At 42.9% G+C, this 26,515-nt stretch overlaps 1 protein-coding gene across 3 annotated transcripts; it reads right to left on the reverse strand.

Moving 5' to 3' along the window:
• Positions 1-1,586: 1,586 nt before the first annotated feature.
• Positions 1,587-20,458, reverse strand: LOC139578768 (sentrin-specific protease 5-like). Of its 3 annotated transcripts, none has more exons than XM_071406765.1 (10): positions 20,301-20,458; positions 10,538-11,745; positions 10,351-10,456; positions 10,063-10,210; positions 9,856-9,903; positions 9,636-9,713; positions 5,734-5,871; positions 4,191-4,274; positions 4,052-4,102; positions 1,587-3,955 (listed from the first exon to the last, which is right to left on the reverse strand). In XM_071406765.1, exons 2-10 carry the CDS (start codon positions 11,433-11,435, stop codon positions 3,845-3,847), a joined length of 1,662 nt encoding a protein of 553 aa, XP_071262866.1. In that variant the 5' UTR covers positions 11,436-11,745; positions 20,301-20,458; the 3' UTR covers positions 1,587-3,844. The 3 variants fall into 3 exon arrangements, with proteins under 3 accessions (XP_071262866.1, XP_071262868.1, XP_071262867.1); XM_071406767.1 differs by having other exon boundaries at positions 20,296-20,382; XM_071406766.1 differs by having other exon boundaries at positions 19,896-20,337.
• Between the last annotated feature and the right edge of the window lie 6,057 nt (positions 20,459-26,515).

The following is a 26,515-nucleotide window of genomic DNA, read 5'->3' on the forward strand; positions in this document are numbered from 1 at the left end:
ACAAACCTGATATGGCATCTATGGACCAAGGTCTGTAAAAACACTATATTCCAGGATAGTACGGCAAACAATAGTAACCAATAAGCATTCGTGTGGGCGTGGTCTGTCACAAATGCATATAAAATTCAGTCAAGGATATTCGTATTGTAACCAAATGTGGTACTCATGGTGCAAGCACAGTCACCACTCAACATATGCAAGCACTTTCATGTCGACCACACGGTGGCACTATAAAGGGCACTATTATATCTTGATCCATTTGTCTCAGTTATTCAATTTGGCACACAGCTAACCTGTAAAGTATGGTTGAGTTTGGCCATATTGTGGCACTGTTGACAATAAAATAAAATAAACATTCATGCAAGCTCAGATGCCATATTGTTCCAGCTGTCTTGGAAAATATTGCATTTGAAGATGTGTGTGTATATAGATGCTATATATCAAATGGTGCCGATCAGTCCAGCAGCTCTGGGGAAGACGTTTCAAAGTAGTCAAGATGAGTGAAATTGATCCAATATACATCAAAAGCATATTTTATAGCACAATCAGTGTGATTTCAGTTCCAATATTTGGCAAGTGTGGTAAACAGTACAGAAGTACTATATGAATTTCTACAATTTATAGATGGTTTGAGGTTAAGTCATTGTAATTTAGAGCTATTGGAATTTTTACATATTAACCATTTACATTTTGTAATTTGCCAATGGTCCCTATAACACCATAGGGATATCCAAAGTGATCCCAAATGTACCACAGTCATTACGATCGGGTCACGTGCAGCTGCACTCCAAATTAATGATTACTTGTGTGCGGCCAGCAGTGGGCAGGATTGAAATAAACCCAACCTTCATTTAGGTGGTGACACAGTCACAAGTCTCACAAAACTCAAGTTTTAGACAAGACCACAATTATCCTATTACCACTGTAGTCAACTTTGACAGTAGAATAAATGTTTCTAACTCATATCAATGCCACATAGGCTTTTTTCTAAATGAGAAGTCATTTTTTGGGGGATAATTGCTTTAAAAAAAGACAATGCCTAACATGCGATCAGATTGAATAACAGCCCGAGAATCATGGAATCACCACCCATAGACTCCTGTCAGAGAAACAGTTGTTACACTTCAAGTAACTTTACAAACCACCCCATCACCGCCCATAAGTTGATCATTAAACATCCTCACATGGGACACTGTTTGCTAAAGCAGTTAATGTTAACAGAGATCCATCCAGTCACCAATATGCTGAGTTGACAAAGGTCACAGTGCCAAGGTCACAATAGTAGTACTACTTTCTTTACAGAATAAAAATACAAAAGCATAAGGCCATCGCTCCAGACGGCTATCCTACGAATCAGGTTTGAGGAGTTAGCGGGGTAACTTGTCAACTCGAAGCTCAACTCCTGATAACTAGTTATAAGAATGTGGCTCACCTTTCAGTCAGGTACATTTATATGGCAACAAATCCGTCAAAACTAACCTGCTCCACAGCAAACTCCATTTATCCTGAATGAAGTGTCTGAGCAGCGAGTTGAGGATCACTGAAATCAAATTCCCTCCCCTGCGCAAAGATTATCATCCCCTTAATTTGCAAAAGACTGATTAAATATTTTATTAATCCATTTTTTTATAGTAACATGTTAAAATACCCATCAAATTATTTTGTATTTACAGAATGCATTTGAACTTAACACAGTACAAGTTTAGTATGATAAATAAAATTGATACAATTATTTTAGCAATAGGAGTGGGAAGGAAAAAGGTGCTTATGCATTGATAAGCACACCAAAGACAGCATTAACGATAATACAATTAAGCCAGCACTTCTAAAAGCCTTTTCACACCATTCGGATTGAGCGTATAGCTTGCTGAATTTGCATGATTTAATTTTGGCACAAATGAAAAATGTGGCACGGATTGCACCATGGATTGAAGTTTCAGTGTCTCAATGAAGAGTTCGGCATTCGACTAGCCCGCGCAGTTACAAGCCTGCTAGAGTTAGCCGCAGGCGGACAAGCAATATCCACCGTCCTAGTACAGAAAAAGCCAGACCTGGAATGTGAAGCTAACACAAGCTGGTTAGCTTTAGAAAACCCTGAGTAGATCTAGCTTGTGTCGTAGGATACCCCTCAGTTTGGTGTGTCTGGGCCTCTGGGTTGTTGCATCCTCCTCATGCAACAACCCAGAGTAATAGAGTAAGTAGAGAAAATGAATGCCTGAGTCATACAAGCTACATCATGTGTATGAATGTATTCAGGGGTCAACTTAGAAAGGAAACTGTGCCACCGCTTAGGATGAGACACATACATTGGGAACTTCCATTAAAATGAAATTTGAGGACAGTTTTCACATCTAGAGAATCCCAATTTAACCCCTCTGGGTATCTATTTGTAAGTATAACCCTGTATTACTTCAAGATATTGCAATACAATATTTTAGGTTTTACCACAGCAGCTTAAATCAAGAACATCAAATAAAAACCAAAAAGTCTCTCTCAACGAAGATTAAACAGATTTAACCCTAGTACAGAGAGTGCTGTGAACATGATCTCTAATGGTACCTAGTGTGCTTGAATGAAATGGATGAGACGGTATAGATGGGATTCATTCAGCATGTTCTACAGCAGCGTTTCCCCAACTACACCCAGTCTGTGGACCAGCTCCCTCAGATGGGTAACTGACACCAACTGAGTCAGCGCAAGTGCTTGGTGGTCCTCCAATGAGAACCATAGCTTGCCAGCCCCTCATACAAAAAAAAGGCATTACTTCTTCCTCAGTACACCATGTCAAGATATGCTGTTCAAAAACAATAATGTCTACAGTATTTGACAGACGCAGAAAGAGCAGTGTTTATGAAGCCATTTTCAGTGGAGTAGCATGGCCAACTGGAACTAAATATTTCCCACTTAACTACTGAAAGATCCATGTAATGGCGCAACGTAAATGTAATTTTGATTGAGCCGACAGATGCAATGTTTACCGAATGCGGAAACATTGAACTTTAAAAAGGCAGTCTCCCTATAGTTCGGATCTTCCACATTGAATCTAAGCCCTTGTCTCAACTGCTGTTTGATGCGAAGGAGTTTCACAAGAACTAAGAGCTGGATTCAATCCCTAGCGGGAAAGATCCACGTTATAGCTCGATTTACATTTCAAGGCAATGTTCCTACGTTCGCAGAGACTGCAATCACGTAAATGCGGCATGTCAGCTCAATTGGAAATTACCTTTAAAAATGCGGATCTTCTGTGATACAGATTGAATCTAGCCCAAGAGAGCGGTTTGAGATTAAGTTGTAACAAAACAGTACATTCAATTAAAAGCTAGCCTTTGATGAGTCTTCTTGTTCTGTACCGCACTAGTCAGGCGGAGATTACATGATATAACAAGAACCTTCAAATTTCACCTAATGTCCCATATAATCTGCCGTTTACATTTCAAGAACTGAAGTTAGGAAACGGTATCAGCACATACAGGTCCGTTACTGGCATCTGAAACATAGTAGCAGCGTTAGCTCCAGACCCAGGTCAGTCAGTCAACAATGGAAACTTTGTGGACTTCAACTCCCAAAGGAATTCAAAGTCTCAGGTCCCTCCCTCCCATTAAAGATGTTAAAAACAGGGCAATTAAAAAAAAACAATAATAATTATTGCAGAATATGCACCGCTGGCCCTCTGAAGAAAAGACTGTCACCAGTCAAATGTCTTGTCTCTACAGCAGTTCCTTCAGTTTCTCCTTGGCTCCAGTAGTGTTTTTAAAGTGTTAATGGCCCTTGTACAATAACGGTCAAACAGTTGTTAACCCATGGTTCACTGGAAAGGCAGGTGTACTTTCTCAGCTGTGGTCAGTCAGTCACTCAGTTTACAGTCACAGAGCTCTTTGTAAATCCTCTTGCGGACGTTGGGCATGTCGTCCTGTGTGAACTGCAGCGGTTCTTTTAAAGCCAGGCACTTGCAGTACTGTGAGAGAAGCAGAGATAAAACAATTCAATAAAAAAAACTCACCATAGCAGTGTGTGTGGGGAATTTGCAGTATGAGGGAAATTCTTTACTCACCTCCAATACGAAGACTCCACAGTCACTGTCGTTCTTCTGTTGAGGAATTCTCTGAGGGTGAGAACCAGAGACAGTAGTCAAAACAGAGCCAATTGGAAATTGAGAGAGAACAGTCACATGGTGCCATCTGAAACAATACCTTGTTTATAATCATCTTCCAGCCATTCTGATAGGTAGCTTGTTTCTTCTCCTTCGCCTCAGCCAGGATGTATCTCATGATGTTCTGTCGGGCCGATAACAGGAGGAAAACAAGGATTTAGTTCACAAAAAAGGTTGAGTTACACATGGACTCCTTCAGGGTTCCCAAAATGTGGACTAGGTAGACCAGGGATGAGCAACTGATGGGGGCCACACAAAAAAAGGGAACTCATGAGGCCGCATTGGCTGCTAGGTCTGTACCCACAGCAATACAGGCATTGTCTTGCTGGAGGGTCATGTCAGGATGAGCCTGCAGGAAGGGTACCACATGAGAGAGGAGGATTTCTTCCCTGTAACGCACAGCGTTCAGATTGCCTGCAATGACAAGAAAGCTCAGTCCGATGCTGTGACACACCGCCCCACACCATGACGGACCCTCCACCTCCAAATCGATCCCGCTCCAGAGTACAGGCCTCTGTAACGCTCATTCCTTCGACGATAAACTCGAATCCGACCATCACCCCTGGTGAGACAAAACCGCAACTCCTCAGTGAAGAGCACTTTTAGCAAGTCCTGTCTGGTCCAGCGACGGTGGGTTAGTGCCCACAGGCAATGTCTGGTGAGGACCTGCCTTACAACAGGCCTACAAGCCCTCAGTCCAGCCGCTCTCAGCCTATTGCAGACAGTCTGAGCACTGATGGAGGAATTGTGCATTCCTGGTGTAACTTGGGCAGTTGTTGTTGCCATCCTGTACCTGTCCCACAGGTGTGATGTTTGGATGTCTGCCACTGTGAGGACAATCAGCTGTCTGTCCTAGCCATCTCACAGTATGTACATTGCAATTTATTGCCCTGGCCACATCTGCAGTCCTCATGCCTCCTTGCAGCATGCCTAAGGCACAATCACACAGATGAGCAGGGACCCTGGGGGTCTTTCTTTGTGTTTTTCAGTCAGTAGAAAGGCCTCTTTAGCATCCTAAGTTTCCATAACTGTGACCTTAATTGCCTACTGTCTGTAAGCTGTTAGTGTCTTAACGAACGTTCCGCATGTTCATTACTTGTTTATGTTTCATTGAACAAGCATGAGAAAGTGTTTAAACCCTTTACAATGAAGATCTGTGAATTTATTTGGATTTTTACGAACTATCTTTGAAAGACAGGGTCCTGAAAAAGAGACTTCTTTTTTTGCTGAGTTTATGATAACTGATGATCAATGGGCTCCACCTTGGATGTAATTCAACCATGCTTAGCGTAAATGTATATCGCTGGCCACTAGACTAATTTACCAATCCCCCAAACAAATTGCTGTCATGGGCTAATTGATTGACATCTGATGCACAACCAAATTTCTAAATTGTACTCAACATTAAGTTGAGACCCCGACTGAGTTCCCCCCCCCCCCAAAAAAAGTAATCAGCGGGCCTAGGTAGACCAATGTTAATATTTTCCATGCTTATCAAATCAATGTTCCTCCAGTCTAGGATGAAATTCAGAGACGCGTGAGTTTCATTGAGCAGCAGAGGACTGTAAAGTGTGTGAGCCTACCTCTATGGTGTATTTGAAGACGATGCCCTGCGAGTCATAGTAGTGGATGTGGTGGTTGGCCATGTCTACTGTGATCAGGGACCAGTGGATCTCCAGGTGGATAGGAATCAGCAGCAGACTCTTGGAAAACAGATCCACCTGCCAAACGGAGAGAGAGAGCCGAGTGGTATACACCGAAGCAAGCAATATCTACTCAGGTTTCCTAAAAGCTAGCCAGTTTCAGTTAGCGTCACATTCTAGTTCAGGCTTCGTCCATACTACGACCATGGATATTGCTCCTCCGCCTGCCACCAATTCTAGCAGGTTTGTAACTGTGCGTGCATGTCGTGTGTGGCTAGTCAAACTCTTCATTGCGACAATGCTGAAACAAATTCATGGGCAAGTCCATGCCACATTTTAATTTGTGATGAAATCAAAATTAAAGAAAAGTTATTGCTAATTCAGCAGACTCATGTGAAATAGGCATTTAGAGTGGTAGGCTTGATTACCAACAACGACGAGACGGCCTACAGGGAGGAGGTGAGGGCCCTCGGAGTGTGGTGTCAGGAAAATAACCTCACACTCAACGTCAACAAAACAAAGGAGATGATTGTGGACTTCAGGAAACAGCAGAGGGAGCACCCCCCTATCCACATCGACGGGTCAGTAGTGGAGAGGGTAGTACGTTTTAAGTTCCTCGGCGTACACATCACGGACAAACTGAATTGGTCCACCCACACAGACAGCGTTGTGAAGAAGGCGCAGCAGCTCCTCTTCAACCTCAGGAGGCTAAAGAAATTCGGCTGGTCACCAAAAGCACACAAACTTCTAGATGCACAAACGAGAGCATCCTGTCGGGCTGTATCACCGCCTGGTACGGCAACTGCTCCGCCCACAACCGTAAGGCTCTCCAGAGGGTAGTGAGGTCTGCACAACGCATCACCGGGGGCAAACTACCTGCCCTCCAGGACACCTACACCACCCGATGTCACAGGAAGGCCATAAAGATCAAGGACAACCACCCGAGCCACTGCCTGTTCACCCCGCTATCATCCAGAAGGCGAGGTCAGTACAGGTGCATCAAAGCAGGGACCGAGAGACTGAAAAACAGCTTCTATCTCAAGGCCATCAGACTGTTAAACAGCCACCACTAACATCGAGTGGCTACTGCCAACATAGTGACTCAACTCCAGCTCACTTTAAATCATGGAAATTGATCAAAAATGTATCACTAGCCACTTTAAACAATGCCACTTAATATAATGTATATACTGTACTCTATACCACATACTGCATCTTGCCATCTTTATGTAATACATGTATCACTAGCCACTTTAAACTATGCACTTTTATGTTTACATACCCTACATTACTCATCTCATATGTATATACTGTACTCGATACCATCTACTGCATCTTGCCTATGCCGTTCTGTACCATCACTTATTCCTATATCTTTATGTACATATTCTTTATCCCTTTACACTTGTGTGTATAAGGTAGTAGTTGTGGAATTGTTAGGTTAGATTACTCGTTGGTTATTGCTGCATTGTCGGAACTAGAAGCACAAGCATTTCGCTACACTCGCATTAACATCTGCTAACCATGTGTATGTGACTAATATAATTTGATTAGAAGTGCCATCTTCATTTTATTTATCGGTATTTCAGTCTTTGGTGTGCTTATCTGATTCAGAGGAGTTGGGTTAAATGCAGGAGACACATTTCAGTTGTACTGCTGACTAGGTATCCCCCTTGTCAACGCACAAGCACCTTTCCCCCCACTCATATCGATAAAATAAGTGCAAGTTCAGTTGTACTAGGGGGGGGTGCTCCTAAATCAACCATTTATCGGATCATCAAGAACTTCAAGGAGAGCGGTTCAATTGTTGTGAAGGCGGCTTCAGGGCGCCCAAGGAAGTCCAGCAAGCGCCAGGACCGTCTCCTAAAGTTGATTCAGCTGCGGGATCGGGGCACCACCAGTACAGAGCTTGCTCAGGAATGGCAGCAGGCAGGTGTGAGTGCATCTGCACGCACAGTGAGGCGAAGACTGAGGATGGCCTGGTGTCAAGGGCAGCAAAGAAGCCACTTCTCTCCAGGAAAAACATCAGGGACAGACTGATATTCTGCAAAAGGTACAGGGATTGGACTGCTGAGGACTGAGGTAAAGTAATTTTCTCTGATGAATCCCCTTTCCAATTGCTTGGGGCATCCGGAAAAAAAGCTTGTCCGGAGAAGACAAGGTAAGCGCTACCATCAGTCCTGTGTCATGCCAACAGTAAAGCATCCTGAGACCATTCATGTGTGGGGTTGCTTCTCAGCCAAGGGAGTGGGCTCACTCACAATTTTGCCTAAGAACACAGCCATGAATAAAGAACGGTACCAACACTTCCTCCGAGAGCAACTTCTCCCAACCATTCAGGAACAGTTTGGTGACGAACAATGCCTTTTCCAGTATGATAGTTATCACTTTTGCCTTATGGCAAGGTGCTCCAAGTGGCTCGGGGAACAAAACATCGATATTTTGGGTCCATGGCCAGGAAACTCCCAAGACCTTAATCCCATTGAGAACTTGTGGTCAATCCTCAAGAGGCGGGTGGACAAACAAAAACACACAAATTCTGACAAACTCCAAGCATTGATTATGCAAGAATGGGCTGCCATCAGTCAGGATGTGGCCCAGAAGTTAATTGACAGCATGCCAGGGTGGATTGCAGAGGTCTTGAAAAAGAAGGGTCAACACTGCAAATATTGACTCTTTGCATCAACTTCATGTAATTGTCAATAAAAGCCTTTGACACTTATGAAATGCTTGTAATTATACTTCAGTGTAACATCTGACAAAAATACCTAAAGACACTGAAGCAGCAAACTTTGTGGAATTTGTGTCATTCAAAACTTTTGGCCACGACTGTACACTGAACAAAAATGAACACAACATGTAAAGTGTTGGTCCCATGTTTCATGTGTTTCATGAGGTGAAATAAAAGATACCAGAAATGCTCCAAACACACAAAAAGCTTATTTCTCACCAATTAAGCACAAATTTGTTTACATCCATGTTAGTGAGCATTTCTCCTTTGTCAAGATAATCCATCCACTCGACAGGTGTGGCATATAAAGAAGCCGATTAAACAGCATGATCATTACACAGGTGCACCTTGTGCTGGGACAATAAAAGGCCACTAACATGTGCAGTTGTCACAACGCCACATAATGTCATAAGTTTTGTAGGGAGCAAATAATCAGCGTGCCGACTGCAGGAATGTCCACCAGAGCTATTGGCAAAGAATTGAATATTAATTTCTATACCATAAGCATACCAACGTCATTTTAGAGAATTTGGCAGTACGTCCAACCGGCTTCACAACCGCAGACCACGTGTAGGTGAGAAATTTTCTGATGTCAACATTGTGAACGGAGTGCCCCATGGTGGCGTTGGGGTTATGGTATGGGCAGGCATAAGCTACAAACAACGAACACAACTGCATTTTATCAATGGCAATTTGAACGCACAAAAATACTGTGACGAGATTTCTTTTTTTTCAGGCATCCGTGACCAACAGATGCATATCTGTATTCCCAGTCACGTGAAATCCATAGATTAGAGTTTTTCAATTGACTGATTTTCTGTAACACAGTAAAATCTTTGAAATAGTTGCATTTATATTTTTGTTAATTACCACATTTCTGCAATGAACTATGTTGAATATTTGCTTAATAAAACTAAAACTTGCTTCAGCCCAGAGTCCATGGTTTCTCTCGTTAATAATTACATTTCTCTAGAGAAATGGCACATTGGGCTCACAACTAATTAATTGATCTAACATCAGTCAATTAGTTGTTTAATAACCACCAAAATAAATAATTTTGGTTAATCACTCAGCACTACAGAGCTTATGATCTGACCTACCATCAGCTTACCTTTTTGGTCCATCTCTTAACCCCTTCATAGCCTTTGGCCACCAGCTGCCTGTGAAAGAAGCTGTTGAAGAAATGAACCTGCGGGAGAAAACAGAAAATTCAGTAACCTTGGAAACCCAACATAAGACTGCCATCCTAACAACTCCCTTTTACCAATAACCCTTTGTTGAACATTCTGATCAAGGATCCAAAATGAATGCACTTAGGAATGTACTCCCACCTTGTGCTCTGTAGCCTCCATGATCAATTCGCCATACATGTTTATCACCTAGACACACAAGACAAAGAAAAATGAAAATGTTTACTAAATCCTTGTCATTCTTGGTGGAACATAGGGCCTGTACTAAAGTTTTGGAATTTCAGGTTAGATAAAACCGTGAATCAGGTTTATAAGCAGCAAGCACAGTTTTCTATGGGCCATAGCTACCTGGTCGTTGACCCAGTTTTGATCGTCCAGTGTGGACAGGTCCTCCAGGGTCAGAGTGTGCTTGTTGTAGTCCACTTTAAAGCAGTTCATAGGGATGGAGGCTAGACCCGCTTTGTACTTCAAAACTTCTAAATGGATGTTTAGCTTCCTGGTACAGAGCGATGAAACAGGTCAAACCAAAAGGTCAAATGGAATAACAAGTAGACAAAAGAACAGATGCAATCAGCATAACAATGGAAATCAGTGGTGAAAGTAAAACTGGTTTGTGGGGCATCTCATGATTCATACTTGTCATTGAAGTCCGTGTTACACTTGTTCTTCAGGTGCTCCAAGACATCAGTCTCACTGAGGGGGATGAAACTCCCGTACGTCACATAGAAGAGCTCCAGGAACTCTGAGGGAGAGACAGGCACCTTAAGTAAAAAGGTTATATCCAGTGAAATTTGAAATCATAGTTATAATAAAAGTCTAGTACCATGGATGAGGTCTCTGATTCCTTCATGGATGCCCTCTTCTGGTTTGGGTTGTTGTGGTGATGGCTGGGACTGCTGTGCTGGGTCTGTGGCAGTTCCCTGCTCTGGTCTTGGAGCCCACACTCCTATCTTGCAGTAATCTCGGTGGTCCCACAGGGCAAATGAGTGGAGGGTGTGGCACAGAATAATGCCTGGGGAAACACAGGCTATGGCTGATGGTTCCACCTCCATAGGGGCGCTACAGTCTGTTGGTTCCTCTTTGGGGACAGCTGATGTACCGTTGGAAAGGAAGACAGCTGGGTCACCAGCCTGGGGCTGCTTTATGACCTCCATCTTAGGGTCTATAACCTGCTGTTTGACTGAACCAGAACCAGGGGCCTTCTCCCCCTCACTCACAGCCCCTTCACAGGCTCTCTCCTGCTCTATCATTGAATCAGTAAAATGCTCAACCACTGATTTCATTACCGGTTGAACCACAGACTTATTCACCAGTTTAACCACAGTGTACGTTAACTTCTGACCCATAGAGTTCAATAAGGGTTGACCAACAGAGTTGGTTACAGGTGAAGCCAAAGAGTTTGTTACCTGCTCCACAGCAGAGTCTTTCTTCAGCTCCTCTCGGATGGCTGTTACCTGCTCCTCTGTCATCAGGGTCTTCTTATAAGATGGGCGACCACCCTTTCTCTTAGGGGTCTCCCCCAGTGCCCGGCCCTTGCCCGGCTGGGCCCTGCGTTGTCGGGACTTGTCACCCGGATTCTTCCCATGTGGGGCCTTCCCATCATGGAGCTTAGAGTTGGGCCCACAGCAGTCACATGCCTTCGGTGTCCTCTTCCTCTCAGAAGAGCGGCCATTGGTGCCCACCTGTGCCGGCAGGTGCCCACCTGAGCCGTTATGAACCATGCCTCTGTCCTCAGCCCCTACCCCATCTCACCACAGCTGCCTCTGGCCCTCAGTGCTGGTCCCAGCCCTTCAGGGGCCCTGAACCATGGAGCTCCCCAGTGGATGGACTCTAGATGAGTCACCCCAGTCTCTGATGGGTGGAGAATGTAGATTCTCAGGGACTAGGCCTTGCTGCTCCGCCTATGCTTCCCTAAGCAGTACTCCGGATTGGCGGATTTGTGAACATACACCGTAACAACAAGCGTTCAGTTCCTTGGGTTGTCTTCTCACAACCTGCTCGGACAAATCTTCTTAGGAGCCTAGGAAGAAGCTGCATTCAAGTAAAGAGCCGTGTTAGGCTAAATGTGTAAAATGAACAATGTGTGAAATGAATGTACTACTGTGCAATTTGATGACAACGGTACTGTGTAGATAGATAGCTAGGCATATTAGAAGAAAGTGGTATGACCTGCGTTGTCAAACGTTGCACCCATCACAGATATCTAATATTTTCCTAGCTCAAGAACGTACTCTTAAGGAGTGTAGGAGAGCAGACGGTTACCTAAAGAGGTAACAAGGATATAGGTTATTTTCAGAGGTAGACTGGCTCTGGCAGCCAAAAACTCCATCTAAACATGAATCGATTCTCAATTGAAAAACAGTTCGAAGCATAAAGCCCTTTACTTTCATATCACATCAAAATAATTTCACAAATGGAAAATATACACTTTCTGTACACTGTTTTAACCGGCTTTATCACAGCTGCGCTGCAGCAGACAGTTTTGTGAAAAGGCCTTCTTCCGCTACACAAGTGTTGAGCATACTACGTAGCTAATTAGCACAGGTGCCGCCTCAGTCTTCAGTAAACACCCGCTGTAACACGGAGATATGGCCATGTGTAGTAATTTAAGATGCACTATGCAGAAATCGCTCCACTATTTCTTGGTTGCTAAAAATCTAATAGATTGTGTAATTTTAGTTTGTGACCAAGTGATTTTAGTTTGTGACAAGCAAGTGTAGTGTAGAGAATCATTGTACCATGTGAAATCTTTTCCATAACCAAAAATATTGTATTTTCAGCTGGTGTTCAAAACCTAAACTAAGAGGCAAAAAAATAAACTTAATGGGAAGCATAGAAATAGCGCACATAGAACAGATCTATCGCTTCTTAGGACTTGCTTTCAATGACAGATCTATAAAACACATTTAGGTGAATTTGATTGGGTCCCCCAAAAGTCACATTACAGCTTTAACATCATGTTCTGAAAATTATTTATTGCTAATATGAAAGGAACTCATGTTTCCAAAACAGTACCGCAAGTGATGCGTGTTGACGTTCAGAATGAGCATCGGGGCTCTTCAAAACAAAAGTCCCCCAGGAAAAAAGATACTTCAATACACACTAGTTACATGCTGACCATACCGGACGCATTGCGTGCGCTGCAAAATAAATGTACACGTACATGTTATTCAATCATTTTAAGCGAGCGTCTATATCTAGCCACTAAAATATAACTTGGGTTGTATTTTGTTCTATTTTAGACACTTGACGCGCTGCAAGTCCTGCCTCACCATCTCATCATTGGTTTTTAGGAGCATATACCCATGTGGGTGATTGAAAGATGAGCGGTCCAGACTCCAGTCCAGTTAGTTGCAGTAATGCACCTTGAAGTTGGTTGCCAACCAGTAGTGGAGGCTGGTAGAAAGAGCTATAGGAGGACGGGCTCATTGTAACGGCTGGAATGGAATTTCTTTAACTAGGCAAGTCAATTAAGAACAAAAACAGCACAAATGGCAGGAAGGTAGAGACAATACATTACGCAAATCAGCCACAACAGTCAGTAAGAGTATCTGTGATGGAGTCTTTGAATGAAGAGATTGAGATAAAACTGTGCTGTTCGTTGCTGCAACGAACTGAAGAGATGAGCGACCCAGGGATGTCTGTGCTTTGGGAACATTCATCAGAATGTGACTGGCAGAACGGGTGTTGCATGTGGAGGATGACCGCTGCAGTAGAAATCTCAGATAGCAAAGAGTAGGGAGTGAAGCCTAAGACGGTTTTATAAATAATCATCAACCAGTGGGTCTTGCGACAGGTATACAGAGATTACCAGAAGAGTATAGGAGTGCAGTGATGTGTCCTAGAAGGAGCATTGGTGCAAAATATGATGGCCGAATGGTAAAGAACATCTAGCCGCACGAGAGCACCCTTACCTGCCGATCTATAAATTACATCCCCGTAATCTAGCATGGGTAAGATGGTCATCTGAATCAGGGTTAGTTTGGCAGCTGGGATGAAAGAGGAGCGATTACGATAGAGGAAACCAAGTCTAGATTTAACTTTAGCCTGCAGCTTCAGCATCTGCTGAGAGAAGGACAGTGTACCATCTAGCCATACTCCCAAGTACTTGTATGAGGTCACTCCCTCAAGCTCCAAACCCTCAGGAGGTAATAATCACACCTGTGGGGAGGGGCATTCTTCTTACCAAACCACATGACCTTTGTTTTGGAGGTGTTGAGAACAAGGTTAAGGGGAGAGAAATCTTGTTAGACACTAAGAAAGCTTTGTTGTAGAGCGTTTAACACAAAATACAGGGAGGGGCCAGCTGAGTATAAGTATATCATCAGCATATAAATGGATGAGAGAGCTTCCTACTTCTTACCTGAGCTATGTTGTTGATGTAAATTGAGAAGAGCGTGGGGCTGAGGATCAAGCCTTGGGGTACACCCTTGGTGACAGGCAGTGGCTGAGACAGCAGATGTTCTGACGTTATACACTGCACTCTTTGAGGTAGTTAGCAAACCAGATCAAAAGACCCCTCAGAGACACCAATACTCCTTAGCCGGCCCACAAGAATGGAATGGTCTACCGTATCAAAAGCTTTGGCCAAGTCAATAAAAATAGCAGCAAAACATTGCTTAGAATCAAGGGCAATGGTGACATCATTGAGGCCCATTAAGGTTGCAGTGACACATCCATAACCTGAGCCGAAACCAGAGAGAATACTATAGATATCAAGAAAGCCAGTTGATTATTGACAAGCTTTGATAAACAGGGCAAAATAGAAATAGGCCTATAACAGTTAGGATCCAGGTCTAACCATTTTTCCAGTACTTTTTGGGGTTAGACCCACAGAGAGAGAACTGCTCCTTAAAGTAACTAACTTTGGCCTTCCGGATAGCCTGAGTGCACTTATTTCTCATTTGCCTGAACAAGAGCCTGTCACAGCCTGAGTATGCATGTGTCGAGCCTTCGCCAAATGCAATTCTTGAGGTGGAGTAAATCTGCAAGATCACAGTCGAACCAAGGGCTGAAATTGTTTTTAATGCTAATTTATCTTTATGGGGGCGTGTTTGCTAACTTCTTTGGGACAGGGGGGCAGTATTGAGTAGCTTGGATAAAAAGGTGCCCAGAGTAAACTGCCTGCTACTCAGTCCTAAAAGCTAGAATATGCATATATTAGTAGATTTGGATAGAAAACACTCTGAAGTTTAAAACTGTTTGAATGATGTCTGTGAGTATAACAGAACTCATATGGCAGGCAAAAACCTGAGGAAAAATCCAACCAGGAAGTGGGAAATCTGAGGTTTGTAGGTTTTCAAGTCTTTGCCTATCCAATATAGTGGAAATGGGGTCATATTGCACTTCCTAAGGCTTCCACTAGATGTCAACAGTCTTTAGAACCTTGTTTGATGCTTCTACTGTGAAGGAGGGGGGAATGGGAGCTGAATGAGTCAGAGGTCTGCCAGAGTGGCATGAGCTGGTCATGCGCGTTCACGTAGCTTCCGTTCCATTGCAATTCTACAGACAAAGGAATTCTCCGGTTGGAACATTATTGAAGATTTGATAAAAACATCCCAAAGATTGAGTCTATACTTAGTTTTACATGTTCCTACAAACAGTAATATGACTTTTCGTTTAAACTTTCACCTGGACCTGCCCGTGCGTTGTGAGTTTGGATTGTGTACTAAAACGCGCAAACAAAAAGGAGGTATTTGGACATAAATGGACTTTATCGAACAAATCAAACATTTGTGGAACTGGGATTCCTGGGAGTGCATTCTGATGAAGATCAAAGGTAAGTGAATATTTATAATGCTATTTCTGACTTTGTTGACTCCACAACATGGCGGATATCTGTATGGCTTGTTTGGGCTCTGAACTCAGATTATTGCATGGTGTGCTTTTTCCGTAAAGATTTTTTGAAATCTGACACAGCGGTTGCATTAAGGAGAAGTGGATCTAGGAGAAGTTCCATGCATAACACTTGTATTTTCATCAACATTTATGATGAGTATTTCTGTAAATTGATGTGGCTCTCTGCAAAATCACCGGATGTTTTGGAAGCAAAACATTACTGAATGTAACGCGCCAATGTAAACAGATTTTTGGATATAAATATGAACTTTATCGAACAAAACATACATGTGTTGTGTAACATGAAGTCCTAGAGTGTCATCTGATGAAGATCAAAGGTTTGTGATTAATTTTCTCTATTTCTGCTTTTTGTGACTCCTCTCTTTGGCTGGAAAAATGGCTGTGTTTTTCTGTGACCATGTACTGACCTAACAATCGTTTGGTGTGCTTTCGTCGTAAAGCCTTTTTGAAATCTGACACGTTGGCTGGATTCACAACAAGTGTAGCTTTAATTTGGTGTATTGCATGTGTGATTTCATGAAAGTAAAATATTTCTAGTAATTTATTTGAATTTGGCGCTCTGCATTGTCACTGGATGTTGGCCATATGGGACGCTTTCATCCCACATATCCCAGAGAGGTTAACAATATCACTAAAATGATCCAAAAATAAGGACCAAGCATCTTCGACAGAGGGGGGGGGGGGGGATCAAGCTGATTCTATATCAATTTAAAGAGGCCAGGTCATGAAGGAAGGCTTGCTCATTAACGTTTTTTTAGCAAGTGTCTATGACAAATCAGGACAGGTCGTTTCACTGAGCAGCCATTAGGAACACAAGCTGTAAAACAGTGATCACTAAGGTCATTACAAAAAACACCAAACTGATACCTATCAGGATTATTTGTGAGGATAACATCAAGGAGAGTAGCCTTTTCTGGATGTTTGGAGTCATATCTTGTGAGATTGGTAATAATCTGAGAAAGATTTAGGGAGTCCCATTGCTTTAGGACTTGGTCAGGTGGTTTAAGCATGTCCCAGTTTAGGTCACCTAGCAGTACAAATTCAGACTTAGTGTAAGGGACCAGGAGAGAGCTTAGTGCAGGTAGGGTACAGGCCGGTGCTGATGGAGGATGATAGCACCCAGCAACAGTCAACAGTCAGAGCTATTTGAAAGTTTAACGCTTAAAAACAAGCAAATAAAATTGTTGGGGACAGATTTGGTGGAAACAACCGAGTACTGAAGGTGATCCTTGGTAAAGATTGCCACTCCAACTTTGGAAGATCTGTCTTGCCAAGAAAGGTTATAACCAGAAAGGTTAACATCAGTATTCAAAACACGCTTACTTAACCACATCTCAGTAATGACCAAAAACCTTGATTGGAGCTGTGAACCCACACTTTCAATTGATCCATTTTAGGTAAGAAGCTTCTAGAGTTAATGTGCAGAAAACCCAGGCTTTTACAAGAGCAGAAATCAGTGAAACATATCAGAGCACAAGTCAGAATTGGGGCTAGCAACAAGTAGATGGGCCAGGGTGTACATGCACATTTCCAGATATCAACAGTAATACAATCAATCAACGGCATAGGACAGGGAGAGCTCTGCAGTGATGATTTATTACATTTGAATGTGCATCAGATGGAGACAAAATCATATTACACAGCAATTTCATCCGGTAACATGAATACAAAGCCGGCGAGAGGTGGTTAGAATAGGATGGGAGGCCAAGAATCCGTGTAACCAATAGAGAGTCAGAGTCCCGAGTGCGGGAACAAACAGTCTGACCCACGGTTGGGTAAACAAGAAAGTTCAGTCAACAAAGCATGCAGGAGTCATGAGACAAATAGCAAAATGCACAAGAAAAAAAATAAACGAATTGGGGCTAGCCATTATAAGGTCAGAGTCACTCGCCCCAACAGTGCCTGTGTGCTGGAGGCGAGCGAAATCTCAGGGGGGTACCTGTACCAGGGGGAGACAACCAGGGCAGACGGTGAACAGATCACCAGGTGGAATCCAAGCAGCAGTGCAGCAGGCAACGGAAGTAGGTGTCACACCTACTTGGAAGAAGCTTTTTTCTGGAGGCAGATCTCTTGTAGAAAATGCCAATATATGGTCTCTGAACAGCAGGAGGGGGCTTCAAGGCCTTGGAATTTGGGTGGGGTAGCCTGCCATTTGTTGGGCTCAAAGGCTTTGACACCTCACCTCACACGCCAGTGCTAACTGAAGTTGTATCTGGTCTGTCTCAGTTCCAGGTTGGATGGTAGCTTTAATCCTTCCAGGTCATTTTGTTCAAAATTAGGTTGTAGGTTTGGATTTTTGATCTGGAGTGAAGGTTATGCTGTGAAGGGTAGCATCCCGTATAGGTCTCAAATTTCCTGTCTGCAGGGGCTAAAAAAATACAAAACCGAAGCATGGAGGACGAGAAGAACGTAAATCGAATCCATGTTTCTCATTCTTTATCCATGACACACATGCAGTAGTTAACAATCCATGTCTATGGCTTCGTTTTGTTTTATGAAAGGAGAGACAGAATCAGGGAGAGAGGTGGAGGTTGGAAGGTAGGGGGAGGATGCAGGGCCATTCAGGCAGCTACATTAGTCTCAGCTCCTGCAGTGAAATAGATGGAACAGTGTAAAAAAAAATGTGGTTTCCATATGTGTTTGATAGTGTTCCATTAATTCCATTCCAGCCATTACAATGAGCCTGTCCTGTAGCGTGAGCCTGTCCCCTCACCAGCCGCCACCATATAAATCCACAGAAGACGACTGAACTAGTAGAGATTACTAGAAACTATATAGGTTTCCCCTTTATCTGTGGACTCATTGTCCGAGTAGAGAACACACAACTTTGTGACTAAAAATTGGTTGATATTCTACAAAGATCCAGCAAAAAGAGACCTTGTACATTTCCAGTAAACCAACAAGCCAATATTTATATCCCAGGACAAATTGCTAGCAATAGCAAGCTGGCTAGATAAATGTTTCAAGCTGTCCCCAAATTAATATAGTTGGTTCAGAGTTCGTTTTGATATTTCAACCTGCTTGTCCTGAGCATGTCTGGTGGGATAGACAAAGTCAACAAGCGCACATGCGGAGCCATTTTGGTCGTCATGTTAGGTCTGAGGTAATCCTTTCTTTGTTTCCACTACAACTAGGATACTGATGTGACATTTATATTTACGATTCTGACATTTACCGTCTATCATTACGTAAATAAAGACAATATTACGTAAATAAAGACAATATTCAAACATAAATGTTTATAATTAATATTGGCATACCATTTATAGGGCTAATCCTTTCCTAAAGTAACATGTATTACAACTAATAATGATTATGTCTAAGAAATAAAACATCTCACTGACAAGTTCAGTTGCTGTTGGACGTTAGCTTGCAAGCAAGTTACCGCCCATGTGAAATTAGCCACAATAAGGATTAGCCACAAGTGGAATTTTCTGTTGGCTTTCAAAATAAAAAAGCCCCGCAATTTAAAAGTGATGCAAACGGCTACAAATAGTGGAATCATGCCATATTTGGACAAAGTAATGCTAAACAAGGTTGTTATATAAATTCAACAAAAACAAAAGTTAATCTGACCAACAAAAAAAAGTTGAAATCGCACTGTGGGTGTGGATTGGGGGCATACTTATATGCACCTTGAGTCCGGGACATGGGGTATAGAGTGAGCAATAATAATGGCGTCTAGGCACTAACTCCGTCATGGTTCGTTGGACAAAGATTTTCATGGGTAATAAATGTAAAATTGGGGGGGGTTATTGGATAAGGGGTTATTGGATAAACGCTGAAAATAAGGTAGGTAAACACAGGTTTAGGAGATCGTATAAGTTTTGTTCCAAGAGATCATCAATCAGCTAACGTCACTTTGAATTGTTAAGCATGTATGTAATAAAATTTAAAAAAAGAGTACATAAAGCACATATGGCTTCATAATTCACGATCATGTTAACTGACTTCTCATAGAAAAAAACGTATACGATCTCCTAAACCGGTGTTAATCTAAACCTCAGACCTTATTTTCGGCGTTCATCCCAAAACCGTGTCCCCATATGAATGACAACCAGAGGTACCTCGTTTATGGGACTATAAACTGGCAAACTCTTATTTTGTTTCACATATGTCTTTTTTTTGCAGACGGTCTCATCCAGGGCGACTACAGGGGCAATTAGGGTTAAGTGCCTTGCTTAAGGGCGTATTAGGCACATAGTCGGCTTGGGAATTCGAACCAGCGACCTTTCGGTTACCCAACGTTCTTAAACGCTAGTCTACCTGCCGCCCCAGTTACCTAGCTAGTATGGGAAGGGAAAGAGGGGGGGGGGGTATACCTAGTCAGCTGTACAACTGGATGCATTCAAATGAAATGTGTCTTCGCATTTAACCCAGCCCCTCGATCAGAGCGGTGCCATAATCGACATCCACGTCTTCGGCGCTCAGCCATGTATACAATATAACTTGGAACTACTTTTGCGTGTTGGATAAGGCAAGGCTATTTCTCTACTGTTTGTCGTCATGTCTGTGAATGTTGTATCAAAACACAGAAGAGCCACGATAACGTAGGAGGGGCGAACAAGCTTGCTGGCATTGCAAGCTGACTAGCTACCAACACAAATGGTTATTCCTGTTATTTCCATGGCTGAAAAAGCGATCGGTCTGCGCAGAAACACTAGTTTAACTCGTTCTTCCAGTAACGATAACTCGCCAATAGAAACACATAAAAGCACATACATTACCGCAATAGTGAGACAAGTTGCACCGTTACTACAACGATGTCAAACAATCGGTCTCAATTGTTTGCTGTCGCTTACTGATTGCGTCATATTTAAGCGCAAACACTATACCATAGAGAATTATAGAGGTCTCCAGTGGCCAAAATGACGTTTTAGCATGGGAAGCACAATTGAGAGCGTCCACCATTCTAATGTAGTCAACTGGGTGGGACTTCCAACTTCATTGGCTGAACCCTCCTGGTGACCCGGTTGGAGTCATGTACAACTGGGTCATCAGGAGGGATCAACCAATTGTGAAAAAGAAAAATGACTACTTAAAGATGGAGATAGCCTCAATGGCGCTGCCTATACTGTCACAGTTGCTATAGTGGCACAGATAGAAAGATGTTGCCTGGCTACCCAAACTCCTTGTTCTTGCCAAACACTACACTACGCCCACAGACAATATTTTCTTCCCCACAATGAGTCTGGATCTGAGTACCTCCCCGACAATTTCTAGATGGAAATCCATTCTAGACGATCTGATCCCAGAAACCAATGGGTTGGGCCAGAGCCAGAACACACATGGGTAAAGCAGAGTTTGAAAATTCGTCATTGGCTTTGATACTCTGATTGGTTAAAGATGATCCAATCGCTGACTTTGTTTTTGTACAACATCTCTCATTTTGACATCACTACAAACGACTTCAATGATGGCAGTCTCATACTGAAGTATGTAGCGAACGAGAGCAGCAGAAGAATTCAGTTTGAAATGTCAGGCAAACAAAGATGAGCCCTCTATCTATCTCTATGCTGCAGCCCAATCTGGCGACCACATGTCAAAAGGAAAATAGTGGGCGTGTGGAAAGGTGTATCGAAAGGGTCAGTACTATCTGGAATTTTTGGAATGACCCTACCCTAAACCCTAACTTGACCCCAATCTTAAACCCTTACCTAACCCTTCATTTAAAGAACGACTGCCCCAAAAAGCAAGTAATCCCTTTGAAAACGGCCTGTGTGGCATCAATATGAGTCAGAAACATTTACTCTAGTGTCAAAAGTGAATACAAAGTGTAAATAGAATCATTTTTGTCAGTCTCGTTTAAAACAGTTTGGAACTTCAGTGCGTCACAACGAGTGAAGGTTTGGTTTGGATGACAATTATGTAAACAAACCATGCCCCCTTTTGCCAAGCTCCACGTGAAAATCGACCATCCTCCAACTTCGCTTCCCTTCATTGAGGGGACTCGATTAATCTGGCATTCGTTTTGGAACCCCTCCTGCCTCCCAGGCGTAAAACAGGTGCCCTGTTCATAGTCAATGGCGAAATCGGTTCAAAACAAAAGTGACCTAATTAGCACGTGAAGTAATGAGTAGGATTCTGTGTTTTCTATGGAATGCCGTTTGGGTCCTAAAGCACGTGGTGAAAACGCAATATTTTTAATGCTGCGTGTGTAAAGTAAGCAGGTGCAGGCGCTAAATTAACGTCTTCACTCGCTAAATTAAGGCCTACACGAGTCAAATAAGCGCGTGCAAATGTGCTAAATAAACGGCTGCACGCGGTCCTGTACACTTCAAATTAACGCCTGCAGCTGCTAAATAAACACCTACACACGCTAACTTAACGCGTTCTTTAATACGCTAATTGTACCAGCAATTTCCCTAGCTCCTCCTTTCATTAAATCGGTGTACAGTCAGTTTGATGCAACAACACCACAATTGAAGATGGCGAGAAGGAACTTCCATATCCGCTGCAAACAGACCGTAAATGGCTGCACTTGGCTTCTGCTCTCCGATAATCCTAGACTTGATGCCCTTCAGTCCACGTTAACAAGGTTGATTCTGATTAAATACTATTATTACTTAATCATAAAGTTGATCTGCTAGCTAACACAGAGGACGGATCTGTGTATGGCTATGCAGTTATGTTGGAATATCAGACACTGAGACAGCAGTGCAAGTAACTTCGGCCTATGTGTCACTAATATTGTAAGTCTGATTAGGCCAAGGGCGGCTGCCCTCAGAACCATGTCGCAGAGGCTGCATAGAAGGTCATACCATGTTGCTGTACCAAACTCGTTATGGCACCTTGATGGACACCACACACTGATAATCTATATCTATGTCACTGGTGGGAAGTTGTACATTGTAACATCTCAAATTGTTCATCAACAACTTGTTCATCAACAACTAACAGTTCAGTAAGCAATGGCCCTTGATAAATCAAATCAATTTTTATTTGTCACATACACATGGTTAGCAGATGTTAATGCGAGTGTAGCGAAATGCTTGTGCTTCTAGTTCCGACAATGCAGTAATAACCAACGAGTAATCTAACCTAACAATTCCACAACTACTACCTTATACACACAAGTGTAAAGGGATAAGAATATGTACATAAAGATATATGAATGAGTGATGGTACAGAACGGCATAGGCAAGATGCATTAGATGGTATCGAGTACAGTATATACATATGAGATGAGTAATGTAGGGTATGTAAACATAAAAGTGCATAGTTTAAAGTGGCTAGTGATACATGTATTACATAAAGATGGCAAGATGCAGTAGATGATATAGAGTACAGTATATACATTATATTAAGTGACATTGTTTAAAGTGGCTAGTGATACATTTTTGATCAATTTCCATCAATTTCCATGATTAAAGTCAGCTGGAGTTGAGTCAGTATGTTGGCAGCAGCCACTCGATGTTAGTGGTGGCTGTTTAACAGTCTGATGGCCTTGAGATAGAAGCTGTTTTTCAGTCTCTCGGTCCCTGCTTTGATGCACCTGTACTGACCTCGCCTTCTGGATGATAGCGGGGTGAACACGCAGTGGCTCGGGTGGTTGTTGTCCTTGATGATATGTATGGCCTTCCTGTGACATCGGGTGGTGTAGGTGTCCTGGAGGGCAGGTAGTTTGCCCCCAGTGATGCATTGTGCCCAGTGATACCATATGTCACTCATGTGGATAATAATTGTTGGTTTTCGTTGCTTTGTATTTGTTTTTGTTTCGATACAAATTTAACTAGATTGGGTCTGCTGTACGGTCGGGGTTTCTCCCTAAGGGTTAGCCCTCTAACTACCTGACCCTATAACTCTGAGTTGTGGTCACCAGTATGATAAGGGAGTATAAGCCAATTTGGAAATGGTGTCAACAATGTGTTGCTATGCTCTTTGACATTTGTCTGAGGAATTTTGTAAAAAGAAAATTGGGAAGATAATAATTTGTCATACGGTAAATAGTTTTCTGAGTCAGAAATGCCTTAAACTGTTTTTTTGGTCTGTCCTCTCTCAATGTTATGGCGATAGTGACTACCGATGGCATCTACATATATGCATGGAAAGAATAATATGACATGAACAGTGTGAGCTTCACCCCCCTAACCGACTGAAATAATGGCGTTCACTACAGCCCTGTCCTGCACCACTTCTACTGAGACCTGAGTCCGAGCCAGCAACCTGTGTACGAGCGGCAGGAGTGCAGCATAAGTCCTGAGACCGTGCATGTGGAGTGAGCATGGTGAGAGATCACGTCCAAACTTCTCTCATGCTGCTGGTGCACTGTTGGAAAACTGGACCAGACAGAATGGACTGTACAGAATGGTGGTGGCGGTTTTTATGTTCATACAAATATTGTGTATTTGTGATTAGTGGACCAGTCTTCAACAATATGCCATTATATTTCATAGGTAATCTGCCCAAAGTGGCAGAAATGGCCTGGAAACACCAGAAATATACATGTAAACCACTCAAATTTTGTTGAAGTACTACATGAATCACCTTAACAAAAGGCTTTAAAAGGTTAAAAACAATGTTATCAAGCTTAAAAATTGCCATAGAAGGTACATTATGTAGCTAATTGATTGAGAAAATGAATGGTCCTTCTAACAGGCTTTTACATGATGATACAACTTAACAAAATTAAACCCTAGACATGTCAAGAAAAGCTAGCCATAGTTTTTCTTTACTTAAAATGTTTTTTCTTGTAGCTAGCTAAAGGTATACAACAGTCAACATATTATATAAATTCTAGCTAGCTACCAAGCTATTAAGAGGACGTCCTGAGGGGAAATGGTAAGGGACCAACAGGGAACGTTGTGAGGTGCTGGGTATGCATATGCTGGGGTGGCAACTTCAGGGACAGCAGACAAATTATTTAAGGCAGTGCACTTGACAAAAACTAGGCACAGTCATCAAGTTACTTTGCTTTCATCGTCAAAACTCCTGAAAGTTCCTTGGCTGTTGGAGTCCACATGTTAACAGAAGGCAGGTATCCAACCTTCCAGTTCTGGAACTGTCACGCCCTGACCTTAGAGAGCCTTTTTATTTCTCTATTTGGTTAGGTCAGGGTGTGATTTGGGTGGGCATTCTAGTTTGTCTGTTTCTTTGTTGGCCGGGTATGGTTCCCAATCAGAGGCAGCTGTCTATCATTGTCTCTGATAGGGAATCATAGGCAGCCTTTTTTCCCACCTGTGTTTGTGGGTAATTATTTATTTTCTGTGAGTGTTTGTGTGCGCCACAGTTGCGTAACGTTCGGTTTCTGTTTACCTGTTTTTTGTGAAGGTTTCACCTCGATTAAAGATGTGGAATTACATGCACGCTGCGCCTTGGCTCATTTATGACAGGGAATTTGAAGACAGCGATCGTGACAGAATTACCCACCACAAAAAGACCAAGCAGCGTGCGCCAACTTGGAAGACGAGCTGGACCGGGGAGGAGATTATGGCAGGGGACAAGACCCTGTCATGGAAGCAGGCGGAGGCAGCGAAGTTAGGTCAACAATGGAAACCCGAGAGGCAGCTCCCCAAAAATGTTTTTGGGGGGGCACACGGGGAGATTGGCGGAGTCAGGGTTTAGACCTGAGCCAACTCCCCGTGCTTACCGTGGGGAGAATGTGACCGGTCAGGCACCGTGTTATGCGGTGATGCGCACTGTGTCTTCAGTGCGCATTCACAGGCCGGTGCGCTCTGTGCCAGTGCCCTGCATTTGCCGGGCGAAAGTAAGCATCCAGCCAGAACAGGTTGTGCCAGCTCTACGCTCAAGACCTCCAGTGCGCCTCCACGGCCCAGTGTATCCGGTGCCTGCTCCACGCACCAGGCTTCCAGTGCATCTCCTCAGCCCGGTGAGACCTGTTCCGGCTCCACGTACGAAGCCTCCAGTGATGATCCATGGCACGAAGCCTCCAGTGATGATCCATGGCCCGGAGCCTGTAGTGATGATCCATGGCCTGGAGCCTGTAGTGATGATCCATGGCCCGGAGCCTGTAGTGGTGATCCATGGCACGAAGCCTCCAGTGATGATCCATGGCCCGGAGCCTGTAGTGATGATCCATGGCACGAAGCCTCCAGTGATAATCCATGGCCCGGAGCCTGCAGTGAAAATCCAGGGCACGGAGCCTCCGGCGACGGTTGCGTCACGTTCGGTTTCTGTTTACCTGTTTTTTTTGAAGGTTTCACTTCGATTAAAGATGTGGAATTACATGCACGCTGCGCCTTGACAGGGAATTTGAAGACAGCGATCGTGACAGGAACATTGTTCTTGAATCTTAAAGAATTTGATGATTTTTGTATGTACACACAGAACTAGAGATTTTGGTATTTATGTTGAAACAGAGACCTGGGCACCCAGGTTCTTTGCACTGGACAGAACAAACTATGCAAGGTGGATTCCTACCCACCTAGTACATAACATTCTGAGAACCATATGTTTCTTAGAGCTTGGTGAGAGCGTGGTTGTCATATGGTTATTTTGCATACTACCTTCCCACAACTTTCTGGTAAAGGTGCAGGATAGTTGCTTGGCTTTGGAGCATTCTCAAAACATTTGTTTCTTGTTATTTTATTACTTTAACAGAACGTTTCCTAGAAGTTTAAACATGGTTACATTTCATTTCAATTTTGGTAATGTTCTATGAACGTTCTCCAACTGGTTTGAAATTGGGAATGCTCTCAAATAGTTCATAGAACATTAAGAAACATTATTCTGTGAAAATGTCAGTAGGTTCTATTTAAAGTCCTGTTCTCAAATTGTCCTGAGAACGTTAAGGAAAATGTCATTAAAAAACACAAGAAACCTTTAGTAACATACAGAGAACAGTCTCAGAATGTTCTTTAAAAATATATACAGTGCCTTCAGATAGTATTCATACCCCTTGACTTTTTCTACATTTTGTATTTTCCATTTTTTCCACATTTGTTACAGCCTGAAGTTAAAATGTATAAAATTTAGATTTTTT

The sequence above is a fragment of the Salvelinus alpinus genome, chromosome 6 (genome assembly GCF_045679555.1).
Source record: "Salvelinus alpinus chromosome 6, SLU_Salpinus.1, whole genome shotgun sequence".
In the NCBI taxonomy this organism is placed as follows: domain Eukaryota; kingdom Metazoa; phylum Chordata; class Actinopteri; order Salmoniformes; family Salmonidae; genus Salvelinus; species Salvelinus alpinus.

What these genes read in the sequence shown, in the direction of transcription:
- LOC139578768 (XM_071406765.1), bottom strand. Translation starts at nt 11,435, where the DNA reads ATGGTTCATAACGGCTCAGGTGGGCACCTGCCGGCACAGGTGGGCACC. An exon ending in TCTTCAAATACACCATAGAG is followed by an intron (nt 4,275 to 5,733) that starts GTAGGCTCACAC and finishes TCGGCCCGACAG; the next exon opens with AACATCATGAGATACATCCT. An exon ending in GGAAGATGATTATAAACAAG is followed by an intron (nt 4,103 to 4,190) that starts GTATTGTTTCAG and finishes TCTCACCCTCAG; the next exon opens with AGAATTCCTCAACAGAAGAA.